The sequence below is a fragment of the Trachemys scripta genome, chromosome 19 (assembly GCF_013100865.1).
Source record: "Trachemys scripta elegans isolate TJP31775 chromosome 19, CAS_Tse_1.0, whole genome shotgun sequence".
Taxonomy (NCBI): Eukaryota; Metazoa; Chordata; order Testudines; family Emydidae; genus Trachemys; species Trachemys scripta.
The window spans coordinates 9,354,849-9,371,629 of record NC_048316.1 but is presented as its reverse complement, the minus strand read 5'-3'; the positions used below and the strand labels follow the sequence as shown (position 1 = coordinate 9,371,629).

At 50.3% G+C, this 16,781-nt stretch overlaps 1 protein-coding gene across 11 annotated transcripts in view; it reads left to right on the top strand.

Moving 5' to 3' along the window:
- SAMD11 (sterile alpha motif domain containing 11) overlaps window positions 1-16,781 on the top strand; it is a 245,313-nt gene that overhangs the window by 179,700 nt on the left and 48,832 nt on the right. For all 11 annotated transcript variants that reach the window (XM_034753601.1, XM_034753602.1, XM_034753600.1 and 8 more), the window contains one exon: window positions 15,760-15,852. In XM_034753601.1, coding sequence (XP_034609492.1) covers window positions 15,760-15,852 — 93 coding nt within the window. The remainder of the gene's footprint in view (window positions 1-15,759; window positions 15,853-16,781) is intronic.

Sequence of the window (16,781 nt, the reverse complement as noted above, 5' to 3'; positions counted from 1 at the left end):
CCCGCCCACTTTGCAGTGGGGACTCAAGGCTAAATTACTGGACTGCTCAGAGTCCTCCAATGCCTTCCCACAAGCCCCCTTCCACCCCACAAGGGACAGATAAGTTTTCCCGCAGTTGACTGGGAAAGAATCCTAGAGCATCTCAGCACAAAGAACCATGGGTTATCTCCCCAGACACACACAAGCAAGTGCAGGAACAGTAAGGACACAGTGATGTAGGGAGGGATAGCTCAGTGGTTTGAGCATTGGCCTGCTAAACCCAGGGTTGCGAGTTCAATCCTTGAAGGGGCCATTTAGGGATCAGAGCAAAAATTGGGGATTGGTCCTGCTTTGAGCAGGGGGTTGGAGTAGATGACCTCCTGAGGTCCCTTCCGACCCTGATATTCTATGATAAGGCTTTGTATTGGGGATGGTCACACCCAGGCCCGGCTAACCCGGGTGCCAGTCACCTGGGTTAACTGTACAGTGAATGTCCACAGTTGATGCTCAGCTGTACCAGTCCTGTGTACATAGCAGGGGTCAGTGTATTCCTTCCTCCCCCACAATTTCCCTCTTTCCAAAGCCCACTGCCTCCCGACCTTGAATTCTGCTATGTTCCCTGCAAAACGTCCTGTTCCCTCCCCACGATGACATTCAGCAGTGTTTAATGCAGCGGGGTCGCAGCCGCGATGTAACATGGCAAATGGAAAAATATTGGGACTTGTCCGCCTTGGAAATGCGCGGAGGCCGCCTGTGCTGGGGAGATTCGGTAAGAGGCTTAGCAACATATGAAAAGGTAGAGCGAGAAGGGAGGGGGGCGGAGGGCAGCCAATGAGCCTAATGAGAATATAAAAGTAGTTTCCAACTGGATCAGATAAAGATGAGGCAGCAGGCAAGGTGCTGCGGTGGCACGAGAGAGGGTTTTGCCATGAGAGAGGATGATGGCGCAAAGCACTTTTAATCTTAATTGAGAGAGAGAGAGAGACGCAGAAGGATGAGCAGAGCCTGACAAAGGCACCGCAGCAAAGCTGATGGTTTGCACATCAAACACAGACTTAGAGCCCCTTTAAGCAGCTCGCTGTGTGTCTGTAAACAAGTCCAATCCCCTCTATCCAGTTTGGCTCATGCAGCCTGCTAGGGCATGCGGGAGGCGGGGCGGGGGTGACAGCTTTGCAGATCCAGTGGCTGACAGACAGGTGGTGGAGCTTCTCCCTTCCAGGCTGGCTTCAGGATTTGGTGGGGGGGGGAGGGGGCACCCGTCCTCTTGGGGAGCGAAAGGTGCCATCTCCAACCTTGCAATCTCTCCTCTTCCCCGACAGCCCCTTGATATCTAGGCAGCAGGAGCCCCACATAGTCCCATGGATTGGAGGCCCCTCTCCCCAATGATTCCAGGGCCCTTCTGGGTTGCAGATTTTGAGGGTCTTGAAAGCCAGCTGTCTCCCTACCAGGAGTGCCCACAGAGAGCGCCGGCTGTCTTTGGAGATGGCTGGTCTGCATGGGCAGAGACTCACATTGGAGGTCCTGGCCTATCAGGAACAGTATCCTCATCCCAGTGTCCCAGGCTATAGAACCAGATGCAGCTGCCATTTACCCGCACCGTGAATCCTGTATAACTCTGTTTAAACCAGATGCAGAATGTCTAGACAAGTGGGGCAAAGGCAGTCTCCCAAATTTCTGTAAGGCTTATTCTCTCTTGGTCTCTGGCCACAGACTGTGAATGTTGTTTTTCGCCCAGTTTATAAGTTACATTTGATAACCTTTGCGCAATTAAAGTTTTCTTTTATTTTCTGTGGTGAGTTCTCCTTGAAAGATTTCACAGAAGAAAAATACTTAGCACGTATGAGGTACCGTTCATCCATAGATGATGATGATGACAATACCTAGCTCTTAGATAGCACTTTAGGAAGGGGGGTATTGTTATTACCCATTTTACTGATGGGAAACCTGGGGCACAGAGAGGGGAAGTGTCTTATTCAAGGTCAGACAGGGGTTGGGTTGCAAAACCAGGAAACAGTTCTCCAAGTCTGGTGCTCTGGGCTATGCTATGAAATATAGCGTAATCAGAAGTGAACATTGAATAGACATGTGTTAAAAATTGTTGGCGTTTTTCAGGAAGGGGTGTATATGTGTGTGTTAGATCCCTCATATTGATTTTCATCCAAGAATGTGTGTGGGAGAGTAGTTAGATCCCTTATATTGCTCTCCACGGGCCTGATCCACAGCTCAGTGAACTCTCAGTGGCATGATCCCCATTGACTTCAGTGGGCTGTGCATCTAGCCAGGCAAGAGTTAACTCGGGCCAAGGATGTTGTAGCTAATGATTAGAGACAGATCTGCAATGAATGGGCTGTTTTCTGAGCCTGGGATAACGAGCCAGGACACAGGCATGTTTTCACTTTCCCAAAAAAAAAAAAAAAAAAAAGAAAGAAAGAAAAGAAAGGGAAAAAAAAGGCTTTATTGAATTGCTGCCTTAAATTGAGCAGAAAATCAGCTCCAAATGGGCAGAGGAGGGTGGGAAGCCCAGCCACCTTTGTGTACACAGGTTATCATGAAGGACAGCTGTTTACCTAGGCTGCATTGGGGACAGACCTCAGTCACCACCTCAGACTCCAGCTTTTGATCCGGGGCTGGAATTGCAGATTCCTCCTCTCTTTGTGCTCCTCTCATGTTCTATTTCTGCTGAAGCCTGTTGGGAGCTGGAGATGACCGGCGTCTGCTGGTGGTTGTGTCCTGCTTTGCATTTGAACCGAGGTCTTGGGAGGTGAAGGAGCAACATGCAAGCATGTGGTGGAAGTGCAGTTTGCTTCCTACACTGCAGCATGGAACTCATGGCAGCGTGGGCCAGGGCATAGGGCATGGGATTGGCAGTCAGGAAACTTGGGCTTTAAATCTGGTTCTGCCACTCATTTGCGATGTGGCCTTGGGCAAGTCACTTACCCTTTTTCTATCTCATTATCTTCATCTGTTAAAAAAAAATAGGGGGGTGTCTTCCTGTTGACTTTAGCAGGCCTAAGATCAGGCCCATGTCCCTTGTATGCCGACACAAAGGGGTTTGTTCAGTTTTCTGTGGCTACCTGCGGGTTCCCAGCGAGCTCAGTGCTCCTTTCCAGGTGATCAGTGGATCCCTGCAGAGAGCAGAGGTCAGGGCCTGATTAACGTATAAGCAAAATGAGTTTGGGGAGGTTGCCCTGCTGAGTCCCTGGTGGACATGAGTAATGTTTTCATGATAAACCTGCCTTGCTCTTAGCATGGGAGCTGCACAGAACAGGCTCTAGAGGACGCTGGCAGACCAATCAGCACACAGCTGCGGCCCATGTGACATCCTCAGGGCCATATAGGTAGTATATGTATTGTGTGGATGCGGCACACACAGCGCACAGAGAGCAGCCTATGTGGTCCACAATGGTAAATAGGTGGAGAAGCACTGCTCTCTAGCAACATCTGAGTGAGGAGAGCCAGGAAGGCTCACGCCTGGATCTAGCAGGATGGAGTGGCTGTAGCTGGGCAATGAATCTTACTTTTGTGGGAGGAGGCAGCCCTACGGGGAAGAAATCCACCCAATTCACTCCCAACATGACTTATATTTTGGGAAGTGAAATAAACCAGTGGTTCTCAACCAGGGGGGTATGTGTACCCCTGGGGCTACGCAGAGGTCTTCCAGGGGATACATCAGCTCATCTAGATATTAGCCTAGTTTTACAACAGGCTACATAAAAAGCACTAGCAAAGTCAGTACAAACTACAATTTCATACAGACAATGACTTGTTTATACTGCTATCTATACTGTACACTGAGATGTAAGCATAATGCTTCTATTCCAATTGATTTATTTTATAATGATATGGTAAAAATGAGAAAGTAAACAATTTTTTGGTAACAGAGTGGCTGTGACGCTTTTGTAGTTTTATGTCTGATTTTGTAAGCAAGTAGTTTTTAAGTGAGGAGAAACTTGGGGGTACGCAAGACCAATCAGACTCCTGAAAGGGGTACCGTAGCCTGGAAAGGTTGAAATAAACAACACAGACTCTCATCCTCTCCTTAAAGATCCAGAAAGAGCGAGATTATCCCGCTTCCAAAACTAACCCTCCCATCACCCCTTCTCCCCCCAAAATACCAAAACAAAATTCTTTCCCCAGGTGTTTTACAGGCAGCTAGTAAAGAGCCGAAAATAAATCATTGGAGCTGTGACATCTCACTGATGTTATATATAGAAATCCAATATGGAGTGTAATGTGGCACCTGACTTGTCCACTCTCGCTTGCTGCCGGGGAGCGGGAAATGAATTGCTTCTCCCAGCCTCACCATGAGTCGATAGATTTCAGCACCGAGATTTTATCCTCCCCAAAGTGTGTGCTCGTGTCATATGTATATTTGTGTGTAAGCGTGTGAATAAGTGCACGTGTGTGTGTGTGCATATATAGTATGTGTCTGTTTGTGTGTAACTACATACATATGCCTAGGCACGCACATTTATATACGTATGTTATCAGACGTGGCTGCTGTGAAGTCAATCACACCATGCCTGGAAGTAACGGTACCTCTTGCACTAGTGTGTAGGTTGGCTTGGAGCTCTTTAATTATTTTTTTTTTCCACAGTATGTCAATGACGAGCTTACATTGTGATTAGCTGCCCTTGCAGAAGGCGTTGGGCTACCTGTCTGATCCTTGCTTTCTTTCATGCAGTCATGGTATGGTTCAGCAGCTTGTGGAAAGGAGGGGAAGTCCTCCTTTCTGGAGACAGGCCTGGCTTGGGGGTGGTTTGTTTGTTTGTTTTTTGAGAGGAGTGACCCTGGGGAGGCCAAGAAAGAGTTTTTTAAAAAACTTCCGCCGCCATTCAGATCAACTTGGCTGAAGAAGCCCTGCTGGGGCGTGAACTTAACAACAGTTGTGAGATCCCTCAAACTGGCAAAAACCATTCCAGGCAGTGCTCAGAACTAGCTGCCTTTCCAGGAACTAGAGGGTCCTCTCACTGATGCCCTCTTCAGGTCAGTTCGTGCATCAGCACTCAGCCCCGCCATCTGGAGTCAGCGGGAAGCGATGTGTGGTGGTTTCAGAGGAGCTTTCGTTGTCGCCGTTATTGTGGGCAGTGCACGTTTTCCAGGTGTCTTTGCCTGTACAGGTAGTCCCAGGCTGCAAGAGCTCCCTAGTTCACAGGTGAGATCCCCCCCCCCCATTCCCAGTGGAACGGAGCAAAGACACCCCTCCACCCTGAAGTGTCCAACGCCTTTCAGTGATTACTCGGGTCATCAATAACATTCTGTGGCAGAAGCAAACTTCTAGCCTGCGGTACCGATCGAACCAGCGGGGAGGCGTCAGCTGTGAGCGTGTGGCTGTGGGGAGCTGGCTCATCAGTGAATTCTCCTCCCCCCACGCCCTCTCCCCAAACACCGGAGCGTGGTATTGAACGCTGCCAGGGGAACTTGTCGCTGCTGCGCTCTTTTGCACTCCGGAGCCGCGGCATTGGGAGTGGGGGGATTGTGGAGGGGAGAGAGCTTTAAGTTAACCCTTTGCTGTCAGTAAAAAGAGGGGAGTCTGTCTAGGGTGACCAGATGTCCTGATTTTATAGGGACAGTCCTGATATTTGGGGCTTTGTGTTATATAGGCGCGTATTACTGCCCCCGTCCCGATTTTTCACATTTGCTATCTGGTCACCCTAAATCTGTCTGTCTGTTAAAAGTTTTCAGCTCCAGAGTGTCCTTTGTTCCTCATTTCATTTCCCTGCATTTACATGTCTCTTTTCCTCTACCATTCTCTCTTTCCTCCTCTATCCTTCCGTTCCCCCTTGCTCTCCCTTGCCTTTCTTTATTCCTCTTTCCTAAACACACTTTCCTTTCTCTCTTCCCTTATTCATCTTGTCCCTTCTTTCTTCCTCTCACATACACTTTTCTCCTTTTCTATCCTCCTTTCTCCCCTTCTTTATTCCTCTCTCTGCCCTCCCTCTGTCTCCCAGTGAGCGCCTCGGGAAGAAGACAATTTGAAGGCTTTCCGCTCTGCCCTCAGCTGAGGGGCTCTTTCTCTCAAGCCAATCAATGGCAGCCTTTCAGCCCCAGTGGGGCTTGGCAAACATGAGATCAATAAGTTATTAGCACCATTCTGTCAGCTGTAATGTGGAGATTGATCGGGGCCGGGTCTCTTGCATGCTGCCTGGCACTTCCCCAGCCTGATAAAGATGACAGATTAAGGGAATAAGAAAAAGGAATTAAGGAGTCTGGCTGTCAAAGCTGTCACGGGCTGGAAGAGCGCTGTTTTTTTCAGGGGCTGAATGAGTGCAATCGGACGTTTAAACGGTGCTAAGGGTACAGCACCACCAGCAGCTCTGTCTGGAATCACTGTCTTTAGCATTCACCTTTGAGAGCAGCGCAGCGAGGTGTGTGCACAGGCGCAGCGGCTGTGCAGGGCGTTTAAGGGAATAGCAGCTCGCTGGCATGGGCCACACACACGAGACGCTTCGTCTCTGTCAAGAGAAGCCACGAGCCAAGGCTGCGCTGTGCTCCCCTCGCGCTCGCTTGCTCTAGGAGGGCCTGGCTTCCAGCCACGCTTGTGATGCTGCCGGCCAGCACGAGCGAGCACTCCAATGCCATGGTGAGCTCGCCCCGATATCAGAGAAGGGGAAGCTTTGGGGGTGCGTCTTGGGGCAAGGGAGCAATGGTGGCAGGTTTTTATCACAGGGTGGGATGGGTGCGAGAAATCAGAAGGGGAGCAGCTCTCTGAAGGATAGTTGCAGACGTGGGCGAGCTTGCAGTGAGCGCGCCCAGCCTAAGGAGGGGGAGGCAGGATTGAGGTCTCTGGGATCATGGCACTCTGTGGGATAGTGCTTCGCTGCCAGAGCATTTCACGCCATGACCTTGGAGCCCTCTGCTGGCACTGATTATAGCTCAAACTGTCTTTGTGAGGTAGGTACAGGGTCAGAATACCCATTTCACAGACAGGTAAGCTGAGGTACAGAGGGCTTCTTCAGAGCAGCACAGAGAGACAGTGGGTCACTATCAGAGACGGGAATTGAACCCAAGAGTCCTAACTCTCAAGCTGACTGCCCTGACCACTAGACCACGCTTCTTTCCAGAGCTGGGGATAGAACCCAAGGATCCTGATTTGTAATGACTCTGAAATAATACACTCCTTCCCCAAGCTGGGGATAGAAGCCTGGACTCCAGCCTCCCAGTCCCCCTGCCCTAACCACTAGACCTCCCAGCATGTCCTCCTCATATCTTCCCTGAGAGGGGGTGGAGCTCACAATTGCTAACCAAGACTCTCTGGGTAGCGTATCAAACGAGTCCGGTTGTCTCTCTCAAGCTCAGCGTATCCTCTCTGTGAGTGGTTTTTATACTATGAATATTTACCACCTTTTTATGGCTCAGAGTGCTCTGTAGAAATGAATTACAAAGGGAGGTGGGAGACAAGGGGGCGTTTGTGCACGTTGGCTCATAAGCAGCCCTGTTACAGGCAGATTGGAGGCTGGCTCCAGGGTGACCTGCACCTCCCTCTGCCACATTCCTTGGGAATCTTAGTATATTTGGGCTGGGCTTTGAGGCACTTTGCTGCTGCTCATGCAAAGCGAATGGACACAGACAGCTGGTGACTGACAGGCCAGTGCTGACATGCTGTGCAAGAGGCAGAGTGCCTGCTGGGTACAGCAGAGAGCTGGGATTCGGGAGAGACCTGGGTTCTTTCCCAAACTTGGGGAGGGAGCGTTGATGGGTTAGAGCAGGGGTCAGCAACCTTTCAGAAGTGGTGTGCTGAGTCTTCATTTATTCACTCCATGTTAAAGTTTCGTGTGCCAGTAATACATTTGAACGTTTTTAGAAGGTCTCTTTCTATAAGTCTATAATATATAACTAACCTATTGTTGTATGTAAAGTAAATAAGGTTTTTTAAATGTTTAAGAAGCTTCATTTAAAATTAAATTAAAATGCAGAGCCCCCCGGACTGGTGGCCAGGACCCAGGCAGTGCGAGTGCCACTGAAACTCAGCTAGCGTGCCGCCTTCAGCGCCCGTGCCATAGGTTGCCTACCCCTGGGTTATAGCATGGGACTTGGGTCAGGAGTCCCTGGGTGAAATGCCCATCTCTGCCACTGACTTTCTGTATGATCTTGAGCATTCACCTGCCCCATTTACATCAGTGTCCCATCTGACCTCATGACACTAAGCCCACCTCCTGTGGGGGGAGGTGCGGCTTGCAGAATACTTAGAGGTCTCTGGATGATAGTGCTAGAGGAGCGCCCCATCCATTTCTTGGGGGGGGGAGGGGGTTGAGTCTAAATATTGCTCCAGAACTATTTATCAGCTCTTACCTCGCGAGATGCAAGAACGGATCTGCGCCCCGAGCTATTCCAGTTCTCTTCCCGACTCTGAGGCTGATCTCCCTGCGGGAGCTCCCGTCTCTTCCAAGGGAGAGTCAGGAAAAGCCTGTCCAAATGGCGAGAGAAGGGGAAAGGATTTTAAGAAAATAAATAAATTAAGAGTATGTCTACATTGCAGTTGAAGATGTGATGGCAGTTCGGGTAGGGAGAGCTGTGCTAGCTTTCATCTCGCTAGCGGTGAAGATGCAGTAGCCCAGGCGCCAACTTTCTTCTTTCCCAGTGGGTGCTTCACCCTGAGGCTCCGCCCCTTCCTCCAAGGCCCCACCCTCGCTCCGCCTCCACTCTGCTGCCTCCCGCCCACCACCAAACAGCTGATCGGTGGGTGGCTGGTGGGTGCTGATCACCCACTATTTTTTTCCCATGGCTGCTCCAGTCCCGGAACACCCATGGAGTCAACGCCTATGTGCAGGAGCACTGACCCTGGTGCAGGCTAGCAATGCAAAGTACATAGCCAGGATACCAGATGGGCTTGTACAGCCCACGCAGGGTCCGTGCCACCACATCTTCACTTCTGTTTTTAGCTGCGCTGGCTAGGTTAAAGCTAGCTCGGGCTTCCTACCTGTGCTGCAGTCAGACCTCTGATGGCAGTGCAGATGCACCCTGAGATTTTGTAATGCCAGACCGTAATCTGGCCTATTTAGTACAGAACTGCATGTTCAGCACCTCATAATGGAACTGAGCCAGTGGGAAAGAGAAACCCCATCTCCTCAAATACTCCATCCCAGTGCAGTGCCTCCCAGGGGAGTTTCCTTTGTGCCTGTCCCCTATCACCATTTTAAAAGTAGTTTGTTACAGGGGACCCGAAGGTTTGGGGAGAGGATTCCTGGCTCCAACATTTGCAGAACCCCTGGTGTGTGCTAAGAACGGTCCTGAGCCAGAGAGCTTTTGGATCCAGGCCCAGATCTGTGAGACTTGCTGTGCTCTCATCTCTAGCTAGAAACTTGTGACGACGTTAGCAAATTTTTATCATTTATATTGCGGTCATGGCTAGGAGCCCTAGCCAGCGCCCAGGCCCCCTTTGTGCTAGGCACTGTTCAAACACAGAACCAAAAGACAGTCCCTGCCCCAAAGAGCTTGCAGTCCAGCGATACGACAAAAAACAACAGGTGGAGACAGGGAGACGGAAACCCAAAAAAGCAGCGATAGGCAGTGTTCTCACCACGCCAGCTGCCTTACCTAGCAAAGTCCTCTCAACCAATGAGCTGCCTGTTGGAGGGATGAAACCTTCCACCTCTGGAAGGGTGCAAAGAAATTGTTTCCAGATCTGCCCAACGCCGCACAATTGCACTGCTGCTGTTTTGGGGTTTAACTACAGGGTTTTCCCCTCCTCTCTGCAAGAAGTAAACCTGTGGCAACGTCTGCTCGTTATACTCCCCAGCATCGGGATCCTGCCTTCCAGAGACCCTACTGCCTTCCTTCCCCCTCTGCCCCCACCTTCCCTGAATATTTTTTTTTTCCACACCCATTGCCCTCAGTTAAATTATGGCCCATAATTCCCATGACCTTGTGCTTCACTCTCCCTTTGTTCCATTGATTCCTGCTGGTGAGGGACAGAGCTGATCGGCCGCAGGATTCCACACTGCTGTGCTGAGCCCACCCTGTGCGGCCCCTCGCTCGCCTGCCTTTGTTGTTAGCAGTTCACGGCCCGCTGGGACTCAGCAAGCTGGTGTTGCGTCTCGGTTTCAGGGCAGACCAAGAAGCCCGTCGCCAGGGCGGCAGCCTCCGGGATCCCCACAAAGCTGTCACCCGCTGCGCAGGGACAGACTGAGCAGCTGGGCTGGAGTGAGGGTATTTCCGCAGGCTGCATGCACCGGAGGAGGAAAAAAGAAAGTACTGAGAAGCCTCTGAGACCTTTCAGGCTGGTTAGTGGGAACTGTTTGTTATACCCAGGACTTGAATTGGAAGGGTGGGGAGTCGGGCCTGGAAAGACGTTTTCCCTTGTTAGAATAATACCGAGAGAGGAACAGCCGGTTTGACTTGTTACATGTTCACCAGCTGAGCCTTGGTTGCCCCCGTCTAACCTGGCTCGGTCCCACTTCGCTGCATCACGTGCTTCTGCAGCACAAGCAGTGCCCTGGCTAGGGAATGTCGGAGCGGCTCTCTAACCCTGCCCCGTTCTTGGTCACACTCTGCACTGCAGAAGAACCAAACGTGGCCCCCGGGCCTCCCTTCCGTCTGTGCGTGGGGACAGCTTGTGCCCGCGGGAGAGACACCCGATGTGTGAACCTGCTGAGTGACTTGTCACAGTGATTATCCGCCTCCTTCCCCTGAGCACGAGCCCAGCCCTTCTGCCCTGTACTGTGGGGGTGAGGTGGCTCCCCTTGGAAGATCACAGCAGAGAGCTGCAGGAGATGGTGGCACTGACTGGCATGGACTTCCCCGGCTTAACCGCGATGTTAGCTCAGGGATCCCTCTTCATAGCTCTTGCTGTTAAAAGGCTGTTGGAGGTATTCCCTGCTCCCCAGAGCAGCCCCAGTTCCCTCACTTTATCTGGGGGCAATGCATCTCAGACTGGCCTTGTGGGCTTGCCATGGGTTCAGCCATCCTGGGTGAGCCAGTGCACGAGCGCCTAATCTGCTCCAGCGCGGCCCCCTTGTCGATATCAGCATGCGGCTGTCCCGCGTCTGCACTGGCATTGTGTCTAGCCATGAGAAGCAGGAACAGCTATTGGGACCGGTATCCTGTGATCCATAGCGCCACAGCCCGCTGCATTGCTCTGGGCTCACGTTCACAGGGTGCTGGGGGGCAACTTTTCTGCCCGTGGTGGGAGGAAGTGGTCTAGGCCTGGGAAATTTGTTTCCTGGCAGGCCCCAAGGCGGTGTGGGGGTGCGCTCTTACTGGATCCTGCTCAGCCGAACAACCAGGGCTGGCAGTGGCTGCTTTCTGTGGAGTCAGTGTTTCTTTGGCGTGCCCCTGCAAAAGCTGCTGCCAAGAGACCGTGCCAGGTGTTTCAGAGGCGGCTTTTGGCCTGGAGAAGACGAAGGCGGCGGCTTGCAGTTACAAGCAGAAGCCCTACAACATCAGAATGGGACCATGTGGAGTTGGAGGCATGGATGGAGCTGATGCTGTTTTTCGTCCAGCCCCCCCGCCCCCATGCGGACCACTGCCTCTGGCCCAGGACCACAAGCCCCGAGTGGTGGAGCTACATGGTGATGGGAACACAGGAGGGCCAACCGTGAGCCCAGAACTTTCTCAGGAGGAAAACTGCCATGGCATTTGAGCTCGCCAGGGCCCCTGAGTGGCCAGGTTGGCAGGAGAGAGCTCCTGCAGCTGAGCCCGAGGGCTGGCCAGCCCAGCCTGCAGGCAGATTAGTGGGCTCAGCTTGATTGCAGCAGGGACCTGCTGGGCACAAGGCAGCCAGCGGACCGGCTTTTAAGCTCAGCAGCAGGTTGCTGGCAGCTCAACCCTTACGCCTACAGCTGCGATCACGCCTGTGCCAGCCTTGCTCCGAGCCTTGCTCCTGCTCCGCTCCAGCCCTGCTTGTGCCCTGCCCCTGAGTTTGACTCCTGGTTCCTGACTCCTGCTCCAGCCGCTAGGCCCGGCTGATCCTGGTTGTGACACAGATCACGCCGAGAGAAGAGGCCATGACAGCCCAGACGTGTGTTGCTATCACTCTGCAGAAGCTGGCAAGCTTGGATTGTTACAGATCTGTTGACAATCAGTTCAGGGTAGGCAAATCCATGATGGGTGCAGTGGTCATGGAGGTTTGCAAGGGAAGTGGTGCAGGTAGTGCTCGCCCTCTGGGTTGGAAAAATTGGAAATATCCCTGAAATAATTGCGGGGTTTGAATGGCTGGGGTTCCCGAGCTGTGCAGGTGCATGGATGGGATGCATAGACCCATCCTATGCCTGCCATTTGAAGCAAGTGGGCACCTTTAACAGGAAAGGATACTGCTCCATTGTTATGTGGTCCTCAGTCTTTTCCATACTGGGACCCACCAGGACCCCCCTTATTCAGCAACATGGGAAGGACAAGATGTTTGTAACTCCCGGACACTTGGTTGTGTCTCCCCTCTCACTGAGACCCCCCAGTGTGCCAAGACTCCTGGGCTCTGTTCTCATTCTGCTGCCGTTGCCACCAAGCCAGGGGGAAACTTGTTCAAAGTTGCAATTCAGGATCTGTTTTTTTCCTCCTTCCCTCAAGTATGCATCCAAAAAGCGGATTTCGATAGGCCATCCCTCGTGTGGAATGGTGTATTGGAGTGGATGGATGGGCGGCAGGTGCTGGAACCGGGCACATATTCCCCAGATGGGACTGGTGTGTCCAGGCTATGTGCACAGATTAGATATAGAGGGGAGAGACCAATTCTCCTGTGCTATAATATGAATCTTTGCATTACATAGCACCTTCTACCCAAGGGTCTCAATGGGCTTGACAATAGTAATGAATGAAACCGTTCAGCTACCTCTGTGAGGTGGGCTTGTACCCCATTTTACAGATAAGGAAGCTAAGAGCAAGGATGGTCTTGTGGTAAAGGTACTGCCAGTGGCCTGGGATTTCGGAGACCTGCGTTAAATTTCTAGCTCTGCTGCAGACTCCCCGTGTAATTGTGGGCACATCGCTCTGTGGCTCTGTACATCTCTGTTCTCTGGCAATAATAATTCCTTTCTCATCCCCATTGTGAGAGCTTAGACTGCAAGCTCTTTGGGGCAGGGACTATCTTTCATTATGTACATGTACAAGGCTTAGCACAGTGAGATCCTGATGTCCGCTGAGGCTTCTAGGCATTGCTGCAATGCAAATACAGAAGTAATAAGGAGACCCAGAGAGGTCAAGTGACTTGCTCATGGTCAAATAGTCTGTGGCAGAGTTGGGAATAGAACCCAGGGGACTCTCACTGTATGTGCACCCAGGCACGTGCCTTAACCACAATTCCATCTTTCATTCTCATTGTCTAATGTGATGCAGTAAAACATGTTTTAAATGAAAAAAATAAATAAAAAAACCCCAAAATACTAAATGCAAAGTTGGCTCATTGTTTAGCAGAGAAGAGATTTAATATAATGGAAAGAACTCCCACGCTGAAAGTGTAGCAAGAGTCTTGTCATCTTCTTTCCCCCCTAGCTTTTTTCCATCCTTTAGGTTTCAAAATGGAACATGCTGATTTGACAACAAAATAACATTATTTAGAGGTTTTTGGAGCCTCAGGACTGTGCGTGGATGTGAGATACTGGGACAGGGGCTGCAGGTCTCGCTGGCGTTAATATGCTAACATAGCATGTCTGGAGAGCTGGGTTCAAATCCTGATTTGGTCACAGATGGAAAATAGTGAGCTCTACCTAGAGCATGATCCTAATCACATGAGTGTGTTTGACCCGCCACTGCATTTGTGCACATGGTGCTTAGGAGATTAGGTGGTGGAGCACCCTCTGAGAGCAGGGCAAAGAGCCAGTCACTTGTTGATGTTTGGACAGCAGGTACCGGGGGCGCTGCCAGTCAAGAGTGACGTGAGGCAGGTCAGAATGAACGCGTGTTGACAGAGCTGTGCGTATGTTTGTGTGGTTCAAGTAGCAGGGCAGAGGAGGGACTCGAGATCATGACTGAGGTGCTTTGGCAGAGCTGCGAAGTCATGGACGCTTACTAGTGCTGCATAGAGCCACTGCCCTAACCCACCAGTACCTGTAAGCGTGTCGCCGATTCCTCATTTGAATCATAAGCACCATCTCTTCCCCAAATGCATGAAATCAGGCCGTAATGTGATTCTGCCCTCCTGGGAGTGGTGAGCTGAGTATTGGGATTTTGTTGTTTTGAAACTGCAAATGCTGGATGAGAGACAGTTAGAGGCTCTTGGCCTCCAGCTCCAAGGGTTTGCAGCATGCACAAGAGTATAATGACCAGGAAAATTAACACTCAGAATGAGGAGTTCCAGATAGTTGGGGAGTGGGAAGGAGAGAGAGGCACTGTCTTGTGACCGGGCCAGGTACTCCTTAGTTCCTTCCGAGTTGGCTCTGCTCCTTGACACTGTGTGTGGCAGGCCTTTGTTTCCCTTTTGCAAAATGCACATGACAATCCCCCACTGAAGGCTGAGTTAAGGCTTGAATTTGGAGTGCCTTGAAGATTTAAGGTCTGTCACTCTCTTTGAGTCCATCCTTTCTTCAGATTGCCACCATTTCATTGTATTTACTTTGTTTTTCGGTTATGGATGGCTGCAGATCTTTGCAATGCTTCCAAGCACTGGTTGTGTTAACAGCCTGGGTGACAGGGTCACAGTGAGATAAGATCAGAGGCAGCTCGTGCTCTTTAAAACCTTGAAATGCCACTTGTAACTTTGCAGAGTTCTAACATCACTCATTGGATAAAGGCATTTCCTAGCAGGTTCTGCCCCCCACATGTTAACTGTCTGTTCTCTGCAGCACTTGGACTCTTGTCAGCTACAACTCCTTCCACTGTGTCTCCCGATAAACAGAATGCCAGCTCAGTCAACTAGATTTAGCTAGCTGAACTTAAATTAATGCGGGGTGACTTAGCGCTAAGGACCCTGGTTTGGATCGAGATGCCATGTGGAATGGAAATAATGTTTTGTTGTGTTAAACAGTGGTGATTTGAACTGTAACATTTCTTAACCATAAGAAAGGTTGCATGCAAAGCGTCTGTGCTTTGCTCGTGTTGACTCGTAGACAGGCGCAACATATACGCTCTCAAATATGGTACTTGTTTTCAAGGTTTTTTGAGATGCTGCATCTTTAACAAGCCCTTGATAAATGAGAATTTGATGCTCACGGTGACAAACTGTCTCTTCCTTCCTGCCCATATGCAACTTCATGCTTTCAGTTTCCCCAGCATTATTATGGGAGGATATTGATTTTAAATCTGTTCAGGGGACGCTGTAATTGTATATTAGATATTTTGCGTTGGCTCGCAGGGCTGCACTAATGCAAAAGGCTCGAGCGTTTCCGTACAGTCTAGAGGGAGAAGATTGCTAAGGACCTTGAGGTTTTTAGGAGGAGAGAGAGAGAGAGAGAGAGAGATACTGTGGTAGGAAGATTCAGAGGGAATTGTTTTTCTTCTTCTCCCACCCCCTTTTTCCTCCCCCCAGTTGCTTTGCATCAGGGCATGAAAGGAGTGGAAACACAAGAGGGACAAAAGGCAGCCGAACAAATGATGAAACTCAGTAAGGAAATAAACTAGATTCAGAATTTACGGCTTAAAATCGTTGCATTGATCACTGTTTGAACAGTCATTACATCCCTTTGGACTGCATGATTAGGAAAGCAGATCTGGGCTTTCAAGATGATGATTTTTTTTCTTTCTTTCTTTCCCCCCCCCCTCCCCTACCCCCACCCATAGCCTGACTCTATGTTTGGGCTGCAAAATGCGAAATAAGTCTCTGGTTGATTCTGTGAAAGGGAAAGAAGTGGAGCGTTATCTGATACTCAGGTCTCTCATTTCTGTGTGTGTCTCTCTCTCTCCCTCTTCTAGATGAAATTTTAGGCAGGAGAAGAGTATGTTCTCCCAACAGCAGCAGTGAGTGTCCTTTAGAAAGCAAGAAAACCCGAAGCGAGTCCCCAAAGGGTAAGTGCTGCTTCTCTCTCCCCTCTCCCCGCCCCATTTTCTTTTCTTAAGAACCTAACTTAATTGAAATTAATGAGGGAGGGATGCGAGATGCTGAGTAGGAGCTTTCAGTATCAGTGCTGGGGATGTGCGAGGAAGGCTACCAATGCACAGTGTTCTCTTCAGCTAAATGGAGGGAAGATCAGTGTGTGTGTGTGTGTGTGTGTGTGTGTGTGTGTGTGTGTAATTATCTCCCTTAATTAGACTGATTATTTTACGGTTTAAAAACCAAGCCAGGAGCTCCTGAGGTGGGTTAGGTTCGGGGCGGGGGGGAGGGGTGTCTTTTTCAGCAGAGTGCCTTGGTTTGGATATTTAATACAGGACACGCACTGCGTTATCATGTTGGCATCTGCTTTTTTGTGTGTATCTAATTATGAGTATAGTAAAAGTCCAGCTAGATAGTCCTTCTGCGTTGATGAAGTTATTCCTCTATAGTTGGAATCTGTAGAGTTGGGGGGGGGGAGGAATGTTTTGTTTTTAATTTTAGGGTTTTTATTTAAATCTCCTGATTTGTTTTTATGCCTCTCTGCCATAAACATGATTTTAAAACTTTGTTTTACGACCGGCAATGTGGAATGGGTAATGGAGCCTACAGTTAATGAGTTCGTCTTGGGGTTGCGTAAATAAGAGTTTTGCAGGCTGTTCACTTAGAGGCTTTGTTGTTAAGGTCAGACTAATTAGCTGTCAGTGATGCCCACCTCAATCGTTATTGCTTAACCTGCGCTCTTCTAGCCATTTCCAAAAAACCCCGTCAGGCTGGCTGCCTGCAAGCCACGTCTTGTTTCATGGGGTTGGAGTCCAGCAGCTGAGCTTCTTAAAAAGGAGTGAGGGGGACTGAATACACCCCCATGTTAACCAGACCAGATGGTCTCCAAGGGGACTTCAGCATG